At 37.2% G+C, this 24,563-nt stretch overlaps 1 protein-coding gene across 1 annotated transcript in view; it reads right to left on the reverse strand.

The window, feature by feature from the left end:
• Window positions 1-899: 899 nt before the first annotated feature.
• The window catches only part of st6galnac5a (ST6 (alpha-N-acetyl-neuraminyl-2,3-beta-galactosyl-1,3)-N-acetylgalactosaminide alpha-2,6-sialyltransferase 5a), a 43,629-nt gene continuing 19,965 nt past the window's right edge, over window positions 900-24,563 (reverse strand). Inside the window, exons 3-5 of the mRNA XM_051914488.1 lie at window positions 14,471-14,883; window positions 4,312-4,419; window positions 900-3,645 (exon numbers count right to left, since the gene is read on the reverse strand). Coding sequence (XP_051770448.1) covers window positions 3,399-3,645; window positions 4,312-4,419; window positions 14,471-14,883 — 768 coding nt within the window. The 3' untranslated portion in view covers window positions 900-3,398. The remainder of the gene's footprint in view (window positions 3,646-4,311; window positions 4,420-14,470; window positions 14,884-24,563) is intronic.

The raw sequence follows: 24,563 nt of genomic DNA on the forward strand, positions 1-24,563 counted from the left end.
TCTTGGTGTGAACAGGCCTTTACAGTGAAATATTTTCAACTTAAGTAAATAGAGCCAATCCATAAACATTAAAATACTCACTGTATCAATAGCCACCAGATATAAACAATATGCATGTTAACATTATGTTAGTATGAAAAAAATTACACTTTACAATAAGGTCTCATTTGTTAACATTAGTTAATGCATTAACTAACATGAACTAATAATGGGCAGTATATTCTTGCAGCATTTGTTAATTAGCTGCATCATTCTTCTTTTTTCAAAATAGACTGAATTACTGTGGCCAGATCAATTATGATAACAGCTATATTAATTATAACAGGAATGACTTTAACTTGCAAACCCTTTTTCCTACTTGCTTTTCTCCACAGCTGTAAGCAAATAGAAATAAATCTCCCAGAATTCTAGTGCGTCCCCACAAGACAGACAGGCCTATATCAGCATTTATACAACGAACAGTCGCTTTTGCAATAATTCACGCTATAATAGGCCGACCCATCACTCATAGCTGCGTGGTGTATCTGCAAACATTTGTGCATTCAACAGCAATGCCAACTTGTCAGTCATCTGGGGCGCATTAATGCGACGGCTGCTTTAACAGTCCCGACGCGTGTGTACATTTGCATGACTGACAGGCGCAGCGCGGTCATGGTCACTGATGCGTGGCCTCCTGCTGTGACGGGCATAATTACACCTGTATGCGTCCTGTACATCTCTGACATGCTCCGCTCCACACTGACCACAAAAATAATGCATGTTGGGTTTCTATTTCATTTTAATACTCTCTGTGTTGCCTTCATGCAGCTGCATTTCTTGTGGGGTTCAATATGCTGTTTTACCGGATCTTGCACCAAGACTGCGTATCCTTACGCATTCCATCTGAAGTCATTTAAATATTTCAGTTTTGATAAATGTGAGGTAAGAACTCTAGATCAAAACTGCAGGATCAAAGTGCTTATTAATTGTCATTTTCTTTTTCGTTTTAATAAAACAAACTGTTTATTGTTCATGTTAAAGCATGTAAAATCAATCTCACAGTCAAGTAAAATCATTTGCTCCATTTATCTTCTGTGTAACGATTTCTGCAGTGTGCAACTTTCTTATCTCAGAAAATAGAAAAATAAGAGAATAAAACAAAGATAGATAGATAGATAGATAGATAGATAGATAGAGATGCATAAATAAACAGCAATCCAGTGTCAGTGGGGACAATAAAATAGGCATTTAAATATTATAGTGTTCATTAATAGCTACACAGGACATTATTGGTTTTGTTGGTTATTTAAAGCAAGACACTACAGGCAAAAACATGATTTTTTTCATGCACTGGTCAATTTTGGATTTTATAATTTTATAAGTTTTTTTTTTTTTTTTCATAACTTGTTGTTTAGTAAGGGAAAACTCCAAAATACACTTTTAGGTGTTTGTTTTAATGTACTTGATCTATTTGTGTCTGATAAAGGCTGTTTTCTGATTTATGAAGTGTCAAAAAGAGAAATCCAAAATCCCCTTAGTAAAACCCTTAAACTGTAATATTTCAACAAAATTGAATACAAATTGAATACAATTGAATTGAATACAAAATATGAGTGCATATTTAATTAGAAAGTGTATATAATTTGCATATTTAATCATAACATTTCATAAAACTTGTAATAAAAAAAAAATGATTGCAGTTTTTAATGTAATCAATCAGCTTTTTTTACCTATTCACCTGGGGTGTCTTGCCTTAAAGACAACATGAATAAAAATGTACTTGTTTACTTTCTTAGGGTACGTTTACACGACAACAATGTACTAAAACATTTTAAAAACGTTAAAGACAACAACATTGTCAAAACGATCCCGTTCACACGGATCCGTGAAAACAACTAAAAGCGCTGTATTATTTATGCCAGGCCAGTAGTTGGCGATGTCACTTTGTAAAGAAACACTATGCATTTTTGTAGTTTACATGGAGACGATAACAGTATAGTTTTCAAAAACTTGCATTTTCAGGCCCCCAAAATGCTGTTGTCATGTAAATGAACGACCTCACGTTTTTAGTTGAAAATGGTGTCATGTAAACGGCCCCTTAGGGGGTTTTCACACTGGGCTCGTTTGCTGCGGTCCGAGCCCGGGCGCAATTGTTTCCGGTGCCCCCCGCAGCGTTGGTCTGGTTTCACACTCAAATTGATTCTATCGAACATTGGTGCGTTTGCGATCATCTTACATCATCACAGACGTGCACGCCGCATGATAGAAAACAGAACGCAGGTCAGTAAATTGTGTTTTTTTATTAATTTGGTGCTATTCTGTGCAGCAGAGTAAACGACACTTGAGTTTACTGTATGTGCGTCGCATGTAGATGTTTTTCCGCTGCTTGCAAACAGACTATTTTGAGGAGACAGCTGATTACCATTCATTTGCCGCGAATACACTGCAGGCTCACTCCTGCTCGAATCCAAGGTAAATCATCAACACTATCATCTCTTACATGTGTTTTATTTTAGTAAATATATTATCATCGGCTAAAACGTATGTGCAGGTTACTTTACTTCCTGAACAAGTGCGCACCCGAGTCTGTGTTGTTTTCATATTCATGTGAACCGTGGCACAGTTCAAGTGCAACCGAACTCAGACCACCTCCTTCAGGTAGTCTCGGGTTCGGTACCCCAGTGCACACCCGGGTTCGCATGACAGCTTTCACATTAGCGATTTTTCACGCGAACCGTGCCCCGTTTCGAACTAAACTGCCAGTGTGAAAGCCCCCTTAGTGCACATTCAATTCTCATTACAAATTGTTTATCGCTTCATGCTGTTCCAATTTTTAAAAAATAGTACTCATAATCAAAATTAATAAAAAAATATTGCTGTTCAGCTGATGTCACAAACAACTATCTCCAACCACCTGTCATATAGAGACCATGTTTCACAGTCAAATCAATTCCAGCTGAATAAAATGAAGTTGCACCATTTTGATCTCTCATTGAATATCCTGTTTCTCTTACATATATACCATATTATGGAACTAAAATGACTTACACTTTTACATTGACTTTAGCATACGTTTTGGTCCAAGCAGATTCTCAACACCCCAGAGCTCTTGGATCCACCACCCTTTTTCTTTCACACTGTATAAAACTAAGAACTCCCAGTGATACTCAGTTAGTTGCTGATGAGAATTTCTGAAATTTGAATGTGTACAGATTGCTGGAATGCTTTTCATACCAAAAAACAAAAAAAACAATGAATATGCAAAAGAACAGGTTTAAGCATCAGTTCTCCATGAATCGCTGTCCTCCCAGAGCTCCCTGTCCCAGCCAAGACACGTAAAGCTCCATCCACATGGCAACAGGAATTAGCCACTGATCCGTTTGAGGCAGTTTGAGATCTTTTGAAGGCTCTGGTAAGAGTCACGTCTTCTGCGATCGGGGAAATGCTGTGGTTGCCGTGTTATTTCTCGGTAAGGGCGGAGGACTCCAGTCCGGCTGGTAGAAATGGATGTTGAATGTCCGAGCCCAGTTAGCAAAGACCCGCTTCTCTGTGATGAAGCGATGGTGGCTGCCTCGACGGCCTCGCTCGTGGGAGATGTACATGGCACATTCGTCCGGACCCGTGGGTTCGTAGTAGTGATATGGGACAGAGGGGTGCTGAGACTCCCTGTACACAATGAGAGCAGAGATTAAAATGGGGACCGTGTTAAACTTACCATTGCATTCCCAGATTCCCAAATTAATCCTGAGCTAGATATTCATTTTCAAGGCAATTAACCTGATTTGGTTCAGAGAATAGTTTGCTTTAAGGGGAATAAATTGATTTTATGTAATACATTTAGGTTGGGGGGAAGGTCGTGTTTCAGCAGGGAATCACAATGAATCATTTCATTTTCGCCTCTCGGTTATTTTTCCCGTAGCTCTAGTGCACAGCAGAGACTGCCAAGGCAATATTACACACTATGCAGGGAGAAAATCAATAAATAAATATATAGAAAGATTTGATCTTTGACCACATTGTAAATGTGCAATTTAAACAGATTTTGAAACACTGAAACATGACAAAAAAAAAAATGCACTGATGAGTGACCTATTTCTAAAAGTGATGCATGATACATTGATAACTTATCAGTTTTCAGCTGATATTAGTGATTTATTTATCATATATTTATTTATCATATAACTTCTTTCAAAAACATTTTAAAAAATCTTGAACGGTAGTATATGTTAAATCAGAAAAACACAAAAGAGAGACATTTTCACTAGTGGTCTCAGACTTTTGGACCTCACTGTATACCAAAACCCAAAAACAATGCATTGAAATCTGACTTACCTACAGAAATCTGGAGGCACCATGCCATAAACATTGATTCTGTCACAAAGCTCTAAGGCAATAGTCATTGTAAACCAGCCTGTACTTAACCACGAGTTAGAGATTCTCCTGAAAAGAGAAACAGAGAGAGAGAGAGACTGTCTGCTGAGAACAATACATTGAATACCAAACTGCGAGGTATGCTGTAGTTAACATTCCAGAAGACATTTCCGTTAGAAATTCTACACACGCAACCCCAAGATTCTGTTGCGTTTAGAGTAACGTCCAGATGTCAGGATCATTTCTACAACTGAACGTTATCATCAACTGTTCATCAGTTCTGCCAACCTGCCGTCTGACATGAAAGCCCTGGTGAATCTTTGACAAGTAACACATTAATAAAGGAAAACAAACAGCATTAGTGAACAACAGCCCAGACATGATTGATTAGAAGCCTCTGATTAATGTTAAATTACCTCAGACAACAGAGCATCCACTGTCTGGCATATGCAATGTAAATAATCTCTTGTGCATGTGCTAGAATATACAATGGAATTGATCAACATCTAAACTATAACCTTTTCACAGTTATGGGCTCTTCACACAGAACGTGACTTTCCATTCCACTTCAATGCTTTCCTTTTAATTTATATTTTTTTCCGCATGATATGGCATTTCAAGAGCACAGCACTCAAGATAAACAAAAATTAATTTTTTAAAGCACGTCTCTAAACTTTTTTTTAACTTTTAGTTTGCATTTTAAGGTCACATTTGAAGGCTGTATACGTCAGAGGCGGTCTCATTTAAGAAAAGTAACTGTCAGATTCCAAAGTAAGAAAGAAATTACAATATTTTACACCTTATGAGGAATACCAGTCAATTTTATTATGGTTACTTTTCTTGATGACGTATACAGCCTTCAAATGCAACCTCCAGAGGATTCAGCCTCCGAAATAAGACGCAGCTTTGGAGTCTCTACTAACGAGTTGAATTGAATCAGGTGTGTTTGATTAGGAAGAGTTCAAAAATGTGTAGTGTTGGTGTGCCTTCAGGAGAACACGGTGGGGGAACGCTGCACTAGATGGATAGCTTTGACCTTCACGTTGTGTCAAGTTAAACACGCACTTCAGAATCTCGTAATAGCCGTAAATAGTAGGTCATCCGGGTACTTTTTGCCTACTGTTTTATGAATGCTGTAAATTCGTACATACTACTCTTTTCACATACTCTTTTTGGCTGGAGTATGCAGGGAAGTATATATTTGGATGCAGCCAACCACTCTTTTTTTAATGAATGAATCAGTGTTTTTGAACAAATTGGTTGAATGAAAAATTCAATGACTCACTCATAAAGACAGCCACTTATCGCAATCTACTAGCGACTCAAATCCTCAACACTATACAGACTTAAAGTTCCCCTATTATGCTTTTTTAAGGTTTCTAATTTGGATGTCTTCTACAATAGGTTTACATGCATCTAAGTTCAAAAACACTTTCATTTTTTCATAATATACACTGCAGTATCACCTCTTTTCCCACAGTGAAATGGTTCAATAATTGATTTAGTCTCTCCTTTCCGTGAGCCTGCTCTGCTCTGATTGGTCAAATGACCCAGTCTGTTGTGATTGGTCTACTCTGCTTTTATTGGTCAGATGGCCCAGTCTGTTGTGATTGGTCTACTCTGCTCTAATTGGTCAGATGGCCCAGTCTGTTGTGATTGGTCTACTCTGCTCTGATTGGTCAGATGGCCCAATCAGTTGTGATTGGTCTACCTCTTACGGCTTACCATATATGAATTTCAGCTCTGGAGGCTTCCTCAGCACTTGCTATACAGTGATACTAAGGGGCTGTTTACACGTCACCACTTTCAACTAAAAACGGAAAACTTTTTATGCGTTTTGGCGGCCTGAAAACATAGTTTTTGAAAACGCTCTCCGTGTAAACATCAAAAACGCGAATCTGTGAAAAAGATTTCGTCATGCGCATGCATATAATATACATGTTCAATCTATAGTGTTTCATCGCCATCTAATGGCCTGCCAGCAGAATACAGCGTTTTTAGTCGTTTTCATAGATTCGTATGAATGGGGATAATTTTGACAATGGTGTTGTCTGTATGCGAAAAACGCAAAGGAAAAACTTCTCCGTTCTGAGCATATCGTTGTTGTGTAAACATACCCTAAGACTAACAATAGTTTTTACCATATCAATTACAGCGTGAATCCTCATCCTTTGGAAGTGCATGCAAAGTGGATTTGCTTTTGCATCACAGAAAATAGTGTCTTATATCGACAACATAAACCAAACTCTTCCACGCCTCAGTTACAACTACAGTGTTTGAGGGTGGGTCAAAGCAGATGTTGTTCGAAGGCAGCAAATGATAACCATAAGCTCCATAAGGCATTATGCAAATTTGTTACAAAACAACGTAGGTTCGTGCAGGAAGTAAAACTGTAATTACTGACAATTCTTTCTTTTGTCAGACAATAACTCCATTTATCTTGCACTTTGATTTTTGAAACTTTGCAGACCTTTTACATTGACAAACAGATATATAACACACTACATGAAAGGTAATATCTGAAAAAGAATAATAGGGGCACTTTAACACAGACAACTGAAACACTGTTATATCAGCACTCTTGAAATGCCACTCAGTTAATCAAATTCCAACACCAACAGTTTTGGGCCATAATAAATATCAAATAAGTTCTGAGTGGCTGTTATTGTGCCACTTCAAGCACCAAATTTAACTTTTAGTGTGGATATACAAATTGCTGAAAACTTGTGCAGTCACTCCTTTTTGAGTTTGAAAGTTTAGTAATATGTACTGGTAATTTTGCTAGAGGACATGAAAGGATGGTGCGTTCAAAAGCAAAAATATATTGGATTACTCATATACTACAGTATGTATGGTGATCAGGAGGGGACATTCGGTTCGGTTCGGTTACTTAGTTTTGTCATAGCCATAACAAATTAACTCGTGGAAACATGATAATATGTCTTAGCCACAAGATCATTTTGTCGAGGTAACGACATTTTTATGTTGTGGCCAAGTGATGCGAAGTTGTGGCCTTAAGATCCTATGTTGAAGGAATGACATTAATATTTTATTTTGAATGAAGAATGACAAAAAAAAAAAAAAAACTGCGTATTTAAGAAATTATTTTATTAACCTATATCATAGGCCTACTATTATATAATAGGCTATTATATTGCAAGAATGCATCATGTATCTCTTTACCTAATTAATGTTCTGTATATTGTGTTACTTAAAATATGTTTTGTAAATACTGTGAATGCCTGACAATCATGCCAATAAAGTTTTGACTTTATGACTTTATGACTACGCCAGTATATGACAATAAATGAGTGCCTGTTTTCTTTTACAAATGTAGGCTATAGAGGTTACCTCATGCCTGTGACAGCATTTGAATGAAGTTTGAATAATTTTTAATAATTAAAAGAATATTTAAGCTCCAAAAAAAAAAAAAAAGGATCTCATCCCAGTGTCGTTTAAATCCATTCACTGATATGTATGCTATCTTCATTGTCGTGCACGCTAGAAGCCACATGTTACAATCATGTTCCCACGAGTTGATGGCTGCATCCGAAATCACATACTTCCCTATACAGTAGGCAAAAAACGTATGTGACAAAAGAAGTATGTCCGAATTCACAGTACTCATAGAAGAGTAGACAAAAAGTACCGAGATGACTTATGGAGAATTATGGAGGTGGAAGAACTAATAAAATTGAAAATCATTATCTGTAATGGATGTGTAGATTTTCTGGACTTCCAGCTGTACTTGAAGTGCAAATAGAGGATGTTTGACTCATTATTGAAAAATATGTATGACTGTTAGTTCAAGGTTGATTCATTTATCTTATAGTCTTAGGAAAATATCCAAGCATAAAGATGCCCCCAAAGACATGAACATATTGTGTCATTTGAGGGTTAAATGAAGTCAATAATTGAATACATTACTATTTTTGTGCTATTTTCTTTCAATGATTCTTCAGAAGAAACAAACGATTTCTGGAATGCACAGGTCGATACAACACTGAGTCTTTGATTAGAGGATGATGATGCCTGACAATGTTTAGTACATAAGGAGCACTTACAGAAATGTGTGTGGTACAGTATTACATGAGACTGTTCATAAATTAAAGGCGGCAGAGAGGATGACCACAACCTATGCATTTCAATTATCCAAAGAATTCAAATGTGTATTTTAGCCAATAAAGTCACTAAAAAAGACTTACCAAACATAATATTCAATATTCAATATCCGGCAAATACTATCCAGATATCATGGAAACATATTGCTTAGATTTACACTTATAATCCCTGTGAACACAGTCTGGCAGACCGTATTCTTCAGAGCAGGGGTGTTTAGAAGCCAGTATGACCAGATACAGGAGAAAACAACAGAAGAGGAGACAAACAAACTGCTAAGTCGTGTAAAAACAAAATGCCAGAATATTGGGCTGTGTTTGTACCACAGGACTGTCAGTCACTGCCAGGCCAGAGAGCAAAGGCACTACGTCCCGACTGCCAAGTGTTCTTGCAACGACTATTTATATGACCTACAATGCACGAATTATAGCACCATTAGCCTGAATTATGTTAAAAGTAGTCTTGGGGTCTAGCAGTAAGAACCGCTTCAGAAGGGCTTAACAGATTGAGTCTCTCAGGGCCCTGTGATTCTTTAATAAAGCAATAAGCCATGAGACGCCATGCGTTACAGTGATTTTACCATGGGAAATGGGTGTCCACAACATGACTAGTGTAGCTTATTGCTTTTGTAAAAAGGCAGCTATATGATGAAAGACATCACTTTTCAATAAAAAAAAAAAAAAAATCATATGTTTAACACATTCCTTTTATAATTAATAATTTTGAGGAGGAAAGGACAATATATTTGTTATATTGCATAGAAATGTATACATACAGTACTGTGCAAAAGTCTTAGGCACGTCAGTATTTTCAGCTCCCCCAAGCCACTTATTTATATCTTTTGCTATAGTGTGTCAGTAGTAAATATCAGTTCACAATTCAAAACATTCATTTTGGTATTAATTTTAATAATCCAGTGAGATTTTTGAATACACAAGGAGTCTGACAACAGCTGGTGCTCCACACTGAGATCTGATCTCACCATCATTGAGTCTGTCTGTGACTATATGAAGAAACAGATGAAACTGAGACAAACTAAATCCAGAAGAACTGTGGCCATTTCTTTCTTTGCGACGTCTCGCGCATGACACGGCATTTGAATTTGGAGAAGAAACACAAAACTGACGGGAGCCGCTCCGGTAGGAAAACAGTGATTGGATCTAACACCTTAAAGGGATAGTTCACCCAAAAATGAAAATTCTGTCATCATTTACTCACCCTCAAGTTGTTCCAAACCTGTATGAATTTCTTTGTTCTGTTGAACAAAGATATTTTGAAGAATGTGGGAAACTGAACAGTTCTGGGGCACCATTGACTTCCATAGTATTTATTTTCCTACTATGGAATTCAATGGTGCTCCAAAGCGGCCTGGTTACAAACTTTCTTCAAAATATCTTCCTTTGTGTTCAACAGAACAAAGAAATTTATAAAGGTTTGGAACAACTTGAGGGTAAGTAAATGATGACAGAATTTTCATTTTTGTTTGAACTATCCCTTTAAGATGACGCACAGCTCATATCTCTGTCGCTGTAAATTACTGAAAGCGAAACCACACACAAAACACCGGCTCTATTACACTGTATGACGTGACAGACAACTAGTTGTCCAGTCCTGTCCCGTTCACACAGCGCGAAAATTCCGAGAATGCGGTTGTGAGTCCTGAAAATTTACGGGTGTGAATTCAGTTATAAAATGCGGTTGTCACACCTGTAAATAACCGTACTGTGTGTGAACGTAACCGTATTAAGGACTCAAATACAGGACTGACAACCATATTCTGCTGCTGTGTGAACGTGGCCATAATGACAAGCTGCTTCTTTTTAGTTAATCAAAAACATACAGCGCAACCTTTATAGTTCGACTGATAAACAAATTACTCCAAACAGCCGGTTTTCTCAGTAGTATTTTATAAAAACAAGCTAATGACTGACATATGTTATTAAGTGAAGTTCCTAAACATAATTTAAGGAGGAGCGAGCCCATCTAATCTTCCAATCAACAGCCAGTATATAAGCAGCTGCTTACCTCTCTTCAGTCTCAGCTGTTCCAGCATCCCTCCACCTCCCCAAACTCCACCTTCATCTCAGGTACCTTGCCCTATGTAATCATATCCTATATTTATTGACTGTGGGGGGTATATCAGAGCTCGAGTTGAAGCTGCTTCATCGAGCCCCTCATCAGTGGACAGCAAGCCAAATTAGCTAACCTAATACCCTAAAGATTATATGGGCAAACGAACTCGTTAAATGTTTGTTATATTTAGTATTGTTGTATAATATATGTATAGGGCCAATGATTGAATTGCATTTGATGCGTTTAAAAAGTCTTTGTAGACACACCTTTGAAACTCTTTTAAATTAATTATCAATATGATTTTCTGTGGAAAGTCCAAGATACAAATTCTATTGTGGTAAAGGCACATCTCATTGAATATCAATAATGTCACATGACTGTAATTTTTGAATCTTAATCCCTGGTTATTGTTTGTGATTAATGCATTTTTTTGTTTCTTAGTTTCTGTTTCTTAAAGTAACTTTTGATAGACCAGCTCTTTGAAATTCTGTATGCAAACAAACATGGGAAAACACTGATCAACCCAATAAAACGACAGCAGCCATCCTTCTCCTGCCCAAGTCTGCCATCTAACAGTGGCAGATTTTTGTTGAGTGTTGTTGAAATGATTCTCACAGCAATCTTTTGTCTTCTCCACTTTTAATTTGCCACTTTGGAGAATAACACCAAAGAAACAGATACAAGATGAAAGAAAGACACACTTTGACATCTGCAATACGACTGCTGTGGTAATAAGGGACAGAAGCTACAAAACACTCCTTTATCATTCTAAGCCAGTTGTTGTAATATTTGCATTTCTTACTAATAAGCCTCCAAAGAGTTTTAAGGAGAACTGCACTCTGTAAAAAGAAGAGTTTTTTTTTTCTTTTTGCAATAAGACCCACATGAAAACACATTCATTAATGAGAGCGTCAGGATGACATATCACCAGGGCTTGACATTAACACCCGCCAACCCGCCAAATGCGGGTGGATTTCAGCAGTGGCATTTAACGCAGTCACTCCTACTAGCCACTTTGGTGTGTTAAATTTTATTTATAATTTTTCAATTGTAGTCTTTTAAAAAGGCATCTGAAATAATAAACTAATTGCAATGTACTGTAGATTTTTCGATACATATCGATACTGAAATATCTGAACTGCTTCCAATACTCATTTTCCGCAGAATAGATACTTGATACCAGCTGCGCTTTCTCACTCTCTCATTTCTCCGACAGTGAGTTGACACACAAGCCCACCTTACTTATTCATTTGCTCCGGATGAATATTGTTGGTGTTACAGGGCTTGAATTTTGGTGTGGGATTTGGTTGAATTTTGGTTTACTGGTGGGTTTTCGCAGGAAAAATCGAGCATGTCGCCGTTGCCTTTGCGTCACGTCTGTATACATAAAGAACGAGTCCCAGCTAGTAGGCTATATCGCATGTGAGGAGGATCACTTATAGCCTTTTTTCACAGCAGCTGGAATAATTAAACTTATCATTTTAATGGCGGATTGTATGGTATGACAAATTAACGTTAGTGATTAGACTGTACAGAAATTGAAATCTACAGGTAATGCTAATACACACTAAATACACATAGTCACGCAATGCTGATGTTGTCTTGTTAACAATTTGAGAACAAAGTATAACAATAACAATAATTTGCACGGTTTGACATGATATGAGCTAAGCGATCGTTAGATTTAATCACCATTGGCAGCGCAATTTACTGTAATGCTTTTTTTCCTCAGTTATTTGTGTAGATGACATTCTCCAGTGAAAATTCTTACTTTGGTCATACTTCCAAGACTACAATCTGTGATTCCGAAGTACAGTATCCACACCGATGTGGTGATTGACAGCAAACATTAGATTCATCCACACTGAGGAGCCGTGCCGAGGCACAACGCATGTAAAGATAATAATTCCGCAAACAACTGCAATTGCAGGTTTCAAACAGAGATGGCGACAAAGAGGCAAAATTATGGACTGCAGCTTTGAACAGTCAAATACACACAAAATAATGTCAAAACGCCAGTCTTGGGGAGTATTCATGTAAACACAGTCAGTTGTGTTTTAAGTGAACGTAAACAGTTGAGAAAGAAAATGTGTAACAGTGTAATGGATCCACACGTCAGGTCTTAAAGTGACAGCAACCTAATATACCTGCTGCCAAATTATGAGATAATATTAAAAATATCTATATGACAGTTATTTCATGGTATCAATGACAAAATTGTGGCCAGTAAAAAATTCTGAGTGGCTATAACTTTGGAAAACCATTAGCCACAGTGACTGGTTAGCAAAAAAAGTTAATGTCAAACCCTGCATATCACCATAGGTATATTAGTGTTCATTTGAAGGATCGGAATAAAACCAGGGCCTATATCCTGTAAATTTACAGTATACACTCTTTAAAAAATAAAAGTTCCAGAATGGAACAGTGCCAACATCTTCACAGTGATGCCATAGAACCATTTTGGGTTCCCAAAGAACCTTTCAGTGAACAGTTCTTTAAAGAACCATTTTTTCTTAGTGTAAACAACATTTAAATCATCTGAAGAACCCTTTTCCACTTTAAAGAACTTTTTGTGCATTTGGAAAGATTCCATGGATGTTAAAGGTTCTTAGTGTTTTTAAGAGTGTACAAAATTACAGTTGTGACAAATTCATGTTTTGTGGGCAAAGATGACTACATCCGGCTCCATTCGCTCCACACACACACACACACACACACAGGCGCCGAGCGCCCACGGAAAAACACAACATATTCTCCATTAATTTTAAAAAATAATGCTAAAAAAAAAAACGATTGCAGCTTTCAGACACGACTTTCTTCTCATTTTTATAGCTCATTTGAGGCCATTTTTATTGCGTTATTGTAATGACAATGTCGAGAGCGCATTATTGTAACGTGAGAGCGCATCCATGTACCGAATCTCTCCACACGCGAGGCGGATTTCATGGCTCTGCTCTAGCTCAGATTTTACGTGTGCGCGCTCAAATTTTGTTCTGTACACTCGTGAATCTCTACTTGCTCTTTCTCTAGAGTTGTCTTCTCTCCTGGATTTAACATTGCCAGAAGCTTTCAACCACCAGACTTTCACGATTGACTGATGAAATAACACAGTGTAGGCCTACCTTTAAATTGTAAAGAAATAACGGATTCCTTTTGATGAGATAGCATTTCAAGGTGATATTGGTCAGTAAGTTCTCTAGTTAATTTATTATTTATTAGTTATTGTTTAGTCAAGCACTTATTATAAATAGGTATTTATTGAATTTTATTTAGTGAACCGCTACTGATCATCCGGTATAGGCTTTATGGGGGGGGGCGGGGGTGAAAACACCAGCAGAAACATAAATTGGCACCTACACACACACACACACACACACACACACACACACACACACACACACACACACACACACACTAAGCTCCTTTTTGCTTTGATTAAGTGGAGATCTTGGCTTAATGTTCAAATCTAGAATCAAACACAAACTGATTTCCCATGTGATCCTGGAGTTGAAAGGGAAAAAGAGGTTGGTCTTCTCAGAGAGCAGTAAATGTGGAATAAGAATGGCCTCTGCAGACTCTATTCTAGGACACTTATCATCTTTCCCCATATAACACCTTTTTTAAATAAAAAATAGGTCACAAAAAAATTAGGGCATGCCACATGCATAGTATTGGCAGCTTGATGAAAACGTCTGTCATCACAATCATGTAAATGCATGCTTTCAGTTAATCATGTTCTGAAGATCCATTTCAGTTCAGAATTGGGTTTGAAAATATTTCGCTTTATACAATGTAACATCAAAGTAGTATATCATGACATATTTAAGCTTATTTTCTGGACCGTAGCATTACAGATACTAAAATTGGCCTCACATCAAATAATACCATTTTAAATTGACTCTGTAGAACGTAGTAAAGTGCCCATTACCTGTCTTTGCCGGTCTCTCTCTTGAATAGCTCATCAAACTGGAGCATTTTCTGCCAGGAGATGATATAGACCTTGAGTTTGGGCAGCACTTGGTTCATAAGCCGCAGGTTGTTATAAACCAGCCCTTTCCCATCCCGTCGCATGTAACTGCTGGGTCCCCAGAAGATGAAGACCGTGTCCTGACTGGAGTTGAGGAGTTCATGGCGGCTGCGCAGCACTCTCTGCATGCTGGAATGAGCGATGACCCTCAAGCTCGTGCGGTGACCCACGTCCGCCCCGTAGCCACGGGCTGTGGGTGCATCATTCATTCGGATGACGCACTCCGCCTGATCGATCTCTTTTCCACGACCCCCACCGGTTAAATGACCCGAGCTGGTGACCAACGCGCAGCTCCTGCAGTGCATCTTCAGAGGCTGTGGGGAAGAGAGAAAATATTAGCTTTATGCAAGCATAAAATCGTAGTCAATATTTCATACTGAGTCTATAATACATACAGCGGTCATTTAAATAATGTATATGTAAGGAAATGTGGTCACCAGTGTACCAGTTCAAGGCAAACAAGATCAACATCAATGTCTTATTGGTGTTTCCTCAACTACACTTTCATGGCTTAGGGGGTTGCGTTTTATTAAGACGAAGAGATTTCAACTTTTTTCTGCTTTTTGTTATATAAAGGTCAAATTAAAACTGTTAAAACCTTTTTACCATGCCTTCATCAATTATTTTTAAGCTTGTTATTTTCAATTGCCTTTAATTTAGTGTTGTTTTACCCAGACTTTTAATCTGAAGGCAAAACAATATAGGCAAAGCATTATTTGCAGGGGTTTTTTTTTCATGCATGGTCAATTTTGATATTTTGGGCTATTTGGCTTTTCATTACATGTTGATGGCTACTGGAAAGAAAACATCCAAAACACACTTTTATTGCACTTTATCTATTTGCATCTGAAGATTTTAATTACAGTACGTATCTCTAAAAGCCATTTTCTTGAAACAAGAGTTTTGTCATGCACTAAGCCAGAACGCTCCACTTCAGTAGCACTTACATACATAAAACTTTAGAATTTCATTCCTGTCTAATATTTTGAAGGTTTTTGAAAAGAGGTTTGTTCATATATCATTCACCTGGTTTTATACAACATTTAATTTTAAAGTTTTATAAACATTTGAGTGAAAAACAAAATCCCCTCAGTAAAAAAACCTGACTCCAAGGGCTCTATCACACACCTGGCGCAATGCGACACCAGGCGCGACGCAAGAGTTTTTTGCTAGTTTCGACGCAGTTATCATTTTCATGTCCTGTGCCACGTTGTTTAAATAGCAAATGCATTTGCGCCCATTTGTGCGCCCATTGGCATGCTGGTCTGAAAACGAGGTGTGTTCAGGCGCATTGTTGGCGCATTGCTATTTTGAGGCAACTGAAATAGACTGCTGAAACCTGGTCTAAAGTCAATGGCGCAATATTTTTTTGTTATTTAACCCTCTGGCCCTCTTCGGTCAATTTTGACCGAAGAATTTCATATTTTGAAATGTTAAAAATCGTAGCTTCATCGGAATGAGATGACACTTGGTGACTTTTGTCGCATTACCAATATGAACACACAAAAAAATCAAGGACATGATTCGGACATGTTAAAGGGTCAAAAAAAAAAAAAAATAGCCACACTTACATTCTTTGCGGTCAAAAATGACTGACATAGGAAATAAATGGGAAATACGAAAAATTATGAAAACTCAGAGAATCTTTTGGTGGTACAAACTACAAATCAGCCACTGTGCAGAAAAAAGTACACAGCAATGAAGGGGTGACACTCCTAATGCCAAGAGTGCAAAATAGACACATACACCCCCTCCCCCCACACACATATATATGAACTAGCACGACTATAAGACAGAGCAAGTTAATACAAATGTGTGAAATAAAATCAATAATTCAGCCACAATGCAGTAAAAAAAATGAACAGCAAGAAAGAGGTTACACTCAAAAACAATTAAGAGTACAAAACAAAAACACCCACTCAAACACACACTCACATGAACCGGTGTGGCTGTAACAATATGGTAAAATTGAGCCAAAACTCAAATAAGAGGTTGAAATCAGATCAGACCCAGATTTGTTAAGCTGTAATAAAACATACCTGTTCATTTTTGTTATATTTTTTATTAAATTTTGATGTTATGTGTAACAAAATGCCCTCCTCAGGTTTGACTGTAGTAAAATTAATGCAAAAACTGACACTTCAAATCAACATTTCAAACCAAAAAAAATCTAAACCTTGACAAAAAGTAGTCTTTGAGAATGTCTAAGTATAAATCCAAATCCAAAACTTAATAAAAATAAGTATTTGTGTCTAAAAACCACTAGAGAATTTATAAGCCACTTTATATAGAACTGTATAGGAATCTAGTGGTTACAACCACTAGATTACATAAGTATTACATTGGCATTACATAAGTTTTTCTTTTTTTACCCCCACCAGATGGCACTAATCTACCTCCAAAAAAATGTTGTCTCTATTTTAACATGGAATACTGCTTTAATTGAAAAATAATAAAAAAAAATATATTAGAAAAAAATTAGTTTTAAAATTAGTAAAATTTGTATTATTTTCAATGGAGAAAAATAGCTAATAAAAATTTATAAATATTGCATAGTATCGTAAAATACCCTCAAAAAATCAAAAAATATTATTGAACAAAAATATATTACATTGGTTTTCCTGAAAAACAAAAAAGTTACATTTCAAGGCTTCGGTAACTTTTGACCGTAAAGAAGGTAAGTGTGACTCTTAAACGAGCCAGAGGGTTAAAGAGCACATTAGTAATATGCGCCTATATGCGGGTACACAACGCGCATACACTCTGCTTATTACACACACACAGGGACGCGCAGCAGCACACAAAAATGCCAAATGTTAAAAATAAAAGGATTACAATGTAAAAGATTATTATTGTGAGCATAAAGATAAAAATGCTTTGATGGAATCTGGCTTGTCCAGTAGATGGTCTGCTTGCGCGTTTAACCTAGTGCATGAGCAGATCCGTTTCCTCACTAGAGAAGCATTCAGTTTTTCCGCTTGCAAATTCCGCCATGTAAATAGTGAATCCGCCATGGTGTGAGTGCAACTGGCTTTTAAAGGGAATGGAAGATTGGTTTATTGCACTTTATGCTAAAAACACGCCAATTACTCATTAAGAGAACAGGGACAACCCTTTTAGACCATGCGTCGGACAAGCCGACCATTTTTCCAGTCATTAAACTAGCAAAATAGGATTCGGACTCGCCGTGCACTTTAGACCATGCGCTTAGATCATTAAAATAGGGCCCTAACGGAACGTTTACATGACAACTATGTACTAAAAACTGAAAAGTTTTTTGCGTTTTTGAAAAATTTCATGACCTACAGATGACAACATTGTCAAAACGATCCCCGTTCACAAGGATCTGCAATAACCACTAAAACCCCCCTGCTGTATTATGCATGCCAGGCCAGTAGTTGGAGATTTCAGTTTGTAAAGAAACAATACACGCCTGTGCACATATGCATACTTCTACGTTCAGACTGAACATGTATTACATATTCACATGATGTTACAGTTTACACAAATTCACATTTTTTGAAATAAATTATATTCAACTGTGTTTCTTTTAAAATATGCACAAAAAAAGAAGAAGAAAAAAAAAAAGAAAATATTTTATAATTGTGTGTATTTAGGATATATAAAATACTAGCTATGAAAATTAGCCTTAGCAAGACAAAGGAGTCAGTCATTTTATTTCGAAAAATGGCATTCTCATCAAAGAATGTTACAAAGATAATTACTCCCAATGTCCAAAAGTGAGTAAATGATAATGACAAAAGCTTTATTTTTGGATTTTTGGGTCAACTATCCACTTAATATCCATCATTGACATGGTGGAAATTATATGTTGGTTTTAGAAAAAAAAAAATCTTTGGTGACAGTAGACAAATTAAAATTTGAGAGTGAGAGTGTAAAAACTGTGTTTTTAGAGAATTTATTTTAGAGAGTAGTTAATTTCCCCAAGGCTCAAAATTGGGGAATTGAGGTCCATTGGTGAAAAAACATCCGTATATGACTGAACAACAGTTTAATTTTGTCTCCAGACCATGTTTTGGTGCTCTCAGTTATGGGTCAGGTAGAATGCACTGAGAATCAAAGCAGGCTCTTCAAATTAAAAGATCTATTCAGAGGAAAAAGTCCCAGTTTCAAAGATGTTGTTGACATATTGCACTGCAATTTTTCTTAGGGTTGTATTTATTCACAACATCTTGGTCAAATATAATCGAAGCGGTTAGTAATTCAGGCCTCCAGACCTGAATAGTTTGAAAATCCATCCAGTTTCTCCTGTACATCTCCACATTCATACCACATACTATTCCACTGCATGCCTTTCCATTCTCTACAGCTTTCCATGAATTATTCCAAGCTGACATAAAAGCACCATTGGTATTCTTATAGTGATAAGGGCACAGTCCCTCCAGCCCCATCCTTGGGGGATAAAGTGTTTCAGGAATAAAGGCCCATCTCCGCTTCTCAATGAAGTGTCGCATTTACGGTGAATTTCCTCTTCCCCATCCTCTGTCACGCTCTTTAAATCAATAATATGCAAAGAGCGCAGCCAGCGTTGCGTAATTTGTCCTGGATGAAGGCATCTGCTGTGAGAGAAATAATAATAACAAATGGCGCCATGTATTCTGCAGGCAATGCAGCAGCATTTGCATGTCTCCTCTTGGCGTCCGTTGCTCTCTAGGTAATGAAACTCAGCCGCAGGTTAAAGAAGACACAGGTGCTGCTCCACTGACATAATGTTTAATGAGGCCGGGAGCAGCTGAAATCCTTGTGGGCCGCATGAGATTCCTGTGTTGCCCAAAAACCTTCATTTAACGACTGAAAAACATCCTGGTATAGTCGATACTTGCACAGGAGACTCTTAAGATCTGTTCTGTACAGATGTGGCATTAGTGAGGGTTAAATGAACACAATAGCAGTTACTCAGAGTCATTGTCCAACAAATCTTACCATGACTGTGGACATTTATATCTTCCCTGGGAAAACAACAATAAAATTGATTTGAGGGCATATGCAACTCAAATCCATCTGTTTTGTAGTCTAAATATCACACAAACACATGATAAACCTAATCCATACCACATTTATACATTTATACATTTATACATTTATTCAGGCTATGTCTGCTCTAATCTGGATACAAGTGAAAATGCATAAAACAAAAATTGCACCACTAGTCCACCAAGACAATCTAATATTAATTGCGGATCCATGTATTTATTGGCTAATGTAAAAACTCTTAAAACTAACAATATATTGTATTATAGTAGATGTAAGGAGGAAACTATCATAATAACCATGAGGTTTATGTCAATAAATTTTGTGCATTTATTATTGTAATGATACAATTACAATACAACTCTACAATTTTAGGAAAGATGAAATACGGGACAAAATTTTCTTAATAAGTCGGGACACAAAAAATAGAGCTGAAATATGGGACTGTCCCGGGAACAACGGGACATCTGGTCACCCTACATATGTTGCTCTAAAACCTTTACATACCTTTCAGCATTCATTGTGCCTTCCAAAACATGCAAGCTGCCCATACAGTATGCACTTATGCACCCCCATACCATCAGAGATGCTGGCTTTTGAACTGAAAGCTGATAACACGCTGGAAGGTCTTTAGCCTGGAGAACACAGTGTCCGTGATTTCAAACAAGAATGTCAAATTTGGACTTGTCTGACCATAGAACACTTTTCCACTTTGAAACAATCTATTTTAAATGAGCCTTGGCCCACAGGACATGACGGCGCTTCAGGACCATGTTCACATAAGGCTTCCTTTTTGCATGATAGAGCTTTAGTTGGCATCTGCAGATGGCACGGCGGATTGTGTTTACCGACAGTGGTTTCTGGAAGTATTCCTGGGCCCATTTAGTAATGTCATTGACACAATCATGCCGATGAGTGATGCAGTGTCGTCTGAGGGCCTGAAGACCACGGGCATCCAATAAAGCGTCCCCTTGGAATTATAAGGTTCTATCTGCGTTCTGAGCAGTTTTGAGATATTGAGCTTCAAAGTTTTTGCATTCCATATAGCAAAACCTATATGGGGAACAAGTTTCTTTCAAACATGAAAATGACAGGGACCCTAAATGTATTCTAAATATACAATATCAAAATCCTCTCAAATTTGTAAATGGTGATTTTTGGAAAGGGTCAAACGCAGATAGAACCTTCTAATTCTAAAAAAAACACTTGAAATTATAAGGTTCTATCTGCCAAAAAATTAATTGAAGCAATAATTTTCAAGAAATCCTTTTAATTGCGCTGCTGGCTAGCGTGATGTCTAACTGAAAATAACTCCTCAGCAATCAGGTACAGCAAAACACACAAAAAGACTAATTCCCTGGAATTTGGGCTGCTGTCATTGACAAGATCATAAATAAAACAGTCAATCATGAGGTTTCTAATAAACAATAAACAAATTATTTAGTCTTCTCTTCACTGATTTAGCGTTTATCTGAACTCTCTTCCGCTATCGCGGCAACATGACAAAGAACGCTGATCCTGATTGGTCCTCGTGTGTGCATGTGCTGATTGGCTCACGCAGATAGAACCTTATAGAACCAAGTTAGAGTGAGACTTTGTAGATAGAACCTTTTTGTTTTCTAAAAAAAAGTACCAACATGTACATAACTTAAAAAAAGAAACATCACATAATGTAAATAAGTTGTCACAGAATATGAATATGTGAATAACTCAGTTTTGACAAAAGTGTCAGATAGAACCTTATAATTCCAAGGGGACGAAAGATCTTCGGCCTTGTCCCTTACGCACATAGATTTCTTCAGTTTCTCTGAATCTTTTGATGATGTTATGAACTGTAGATGATGAGATTTGCAAAGCCGTTGCAATTTGACATTGAGGAACATTGTTTTTAAAGTATTCCACAATCTTTTTATGCATTCTTTCACAGCTCTGCCCATCTTTACTTCTGAGAGACTCTGCCTCTCTAAGACATCTCTTATATAGCTAATCATGTAACAGACTCATGTAATCATTTAACTTAATGAGTTGCTAGATGTTCTCCCAGCTTTTCAAAACTTCTTGCTTTTTTCAGCCATTTGTTGCCACCGTGCCAACTTTTTTGAGACCTGTAGCAGGCATCAAATTTGAAATGAGCTTATTTAGTGGATAAAAGTGTAAAATTTCTACGTTTAAACATTTGTTATGTTATCTATGTTCTATTGTGAATAAAATATTGGCTCATGTGATTTGAAAGTCTTTTAGTTTTCATTTTATTCAAATTTAAAAAACGTCCCAACATTTACAGAATTTGGGTTGTAAAATGACAGTGCCAGATGAATAGCATGAAAACTTTATCATGTCTGGTCTCTTTGTACAATCTCTGTGAGCTTTTATTTCGTCAGTGTGTACAAGAAACTTTTTGAAAACACTTGAAAGTGCAAGTGTGGACAGAGAGTGTTTTGAAATAAAAACACTGTTTTCAAATGTATCCAGATTAATGTAGATGTAGCCTCAGTCTAAACAGTCTCTGATTTTCAGATCATTTGGAGAATTGTTTAAATTTCATTTATATGACTGTGCCACATTCGCTGTGTAGTGAATAGTGAACGAGTTGACTGAGTCAGCAGGTTTAAACAATGTATACACATGAATGCATAATATGTGTCTGTCATCCAAATTGATTCATGTGTCTCATGATTTTCCACAATGACAGTTATTCACAGTTTTAGGAGAAAGTTTCTTGGCATGCTGCTAACGCTTACATCGTTACTGTAGAAACCGTTGTAAATACACCACATATTGATTACAATGTCTGAATAAACGGATCAGATTTTATCACTTGCAAAATGACAAAGTGAAGAGAGTCAATCCTAAAGATTGATTTGAAAACCAAATTGGATTTGTGTGCAGTTTGAACAAAATGCCTCACTGTCCTGAGTGTTTTCTGCAGTGTTTCAGCTTTTACTTCACACTGTGAATTACATATTGCAGAGAGAGCAAGACTCTGTCCATCAAGCTTGAGGAAATGTCATTGGAAAACGGCAGTATCAGATTGGCAGCCATCTGAGAAGCAGTTGACAAGAGTAATCTTACAAAATGACACATGAATGCTACCCTGGCATGACGACTTGAGAATGGAAGCATTTTGTGTAATTCTATTAAAGGTCAGCAAAGGTTATTTGTGCTATGTGAAGGTTCAAAATAACATTTTACAAAAAAAAAAAAAAAAATAAATTTAGCATTGATTTACTTGATTATTAGCATTAGTTAGTTGTAGCATTAAAGGGTTAGTTCACCCAAAAATGAAAATTCTGTCATTAATTACTCACCCTAATATCTTTCCAAACCCGTAAGACCTTTGTTTATCTTCTGAACACAAATTAAGATATTTTTTATAAAATCCGATGGCTCAGTGAGGCCTCCATTGCCAGCAAGATAATTAATACTTTCAGATGCCCAGAAAGCTACTAAAGACATATTTAAAACAGTTAATGTGACTACAGTGGTTCAACTTTAATGTTATGAAGCGACGAGAATACTTTTTGTGTGCCAACCCCCCCCCCCCCCCCCCAAAATAACGACTTTATTCAACAATATCTAGCGATGGGAGATTTCAAAACACTGCCTCATGAAGCTTCGAAGCTTCACGAATCTTGGCTTTCTGAATTGAGATTCCATGATGTTTAGTCGGTGCTTCATGGAACTCATGGAAGAGAATTAAGAATGAAGGCAAAAAGACACAGGGAGGAAGGGAGGGAGGGAGGGAGGGAAAGAGGGAGTAATTAGTCTCAGTGTACATGCTGCAGGCAAATCTAGAATTAAAAAATAGATATCTCTTTCAAATCAGAGCAGAGAGAGGAAATAAAACTGCATTTGCATTGTGGGAGGAAGTGGCTCTGGGGCATCATCGATTAAAGGGCCTGCCGAGATCGCTGACTCTCTGCAAATCGCTCTGCTGACCCGAACGGCCCACGGTGTACATGATATACGGAGCTAACAAAGGAGACGCGATGGGGCGCACCAGCCATAACGAAACGAACGGCAATTAGCCAAATCCCATCGGCGTCCCATCATCACCCTGCTGATGCTCCAAGCTGCATGTTCTTGCATACTCTTAATTAGACAAAAGCTTTTCATTTTTGCTACACAGTCCACTAAAAAAAGAAGTTTATCCCAATTATTTGGAGCTTCCAAATAACAGCACAGAGGCCAGATGATGGAAAAGGGAAGAGAACAGAGGAGTTTTATTATGTTTCAAACAGAACCAAATAGCTGTAGATGAGGGTATGTCTCTTTCCCGAAAATGAAATGTACCGAAGCGTCTAGTGATGTTCTTGTCTATGATGTTTGAAGGAAACAAGTCAAGTCATCACCACACAGACTCATAATGGAACAGCACAGAACATTAATCTCTAAATGACTGTTCTGGCTGTGAGACTTTCTGACAAAGTTGTTTTTGTTCCAGAAAAACTGAATATTATTATTATCTACCAAATGCTGTTATTGTCAGAGGGTGTTATTCTTAAATCTTCACAGATCTGTGTTTTTGCTGACACTGGCTCATTGGTAAAACGTGCCTGCGGTGACATGTGTAAAATTACGTTGTTACTTACACGTTTTTGCAACACTTTAAAACTGAGATATCCAGTGAGTGGTGCTAAAAGCATATTCAGTTTTATCCGAAAACAGATGAACACGAATCTGTTGATGTTTTATTGCTTTGGTTGTTGTATGTATCGCAGTTGTATGGAAATGAAATGCCCAGTGAGTGGAGCTAAAAAGTTAATGCTCTTTAATCATTTTTGAAAGTAACGTACCACCTACTAAACCGTACACTAAACCTAACCAATAGTGTTAACATAAGCAAATGTGAGATTTAAAAAGTGTTAATTTCAACTGGAAACTGCAGAGAATCGTATGTATAGGTACATTTTTGGAGTTTTGCAAAAATGCAGGTAGAGGAAAGGTTTTTTTTTTTTTTTTTTCAATAAGCCTGGTCTTTTTTACCTTCTCTCTCTCTCTC

The sequence above is a fragment of the Ctenopharyngodon idella genome, chromosome 2, assembly GCF_019924925.1.
Source record: "Ctenopharyngodon idella isolate HZGC_01 chromosome 2, HZGC01, whole genome shotgun sequence".
Classification (NCBI taxonomy): domain Eukaryota; kingdom Metazoa; phylum Chordata; class Actinopteri; order Cypriniformes; family Xenocyprididae; genus Ctenopharyngodon; species Ctenopharyngodon idella.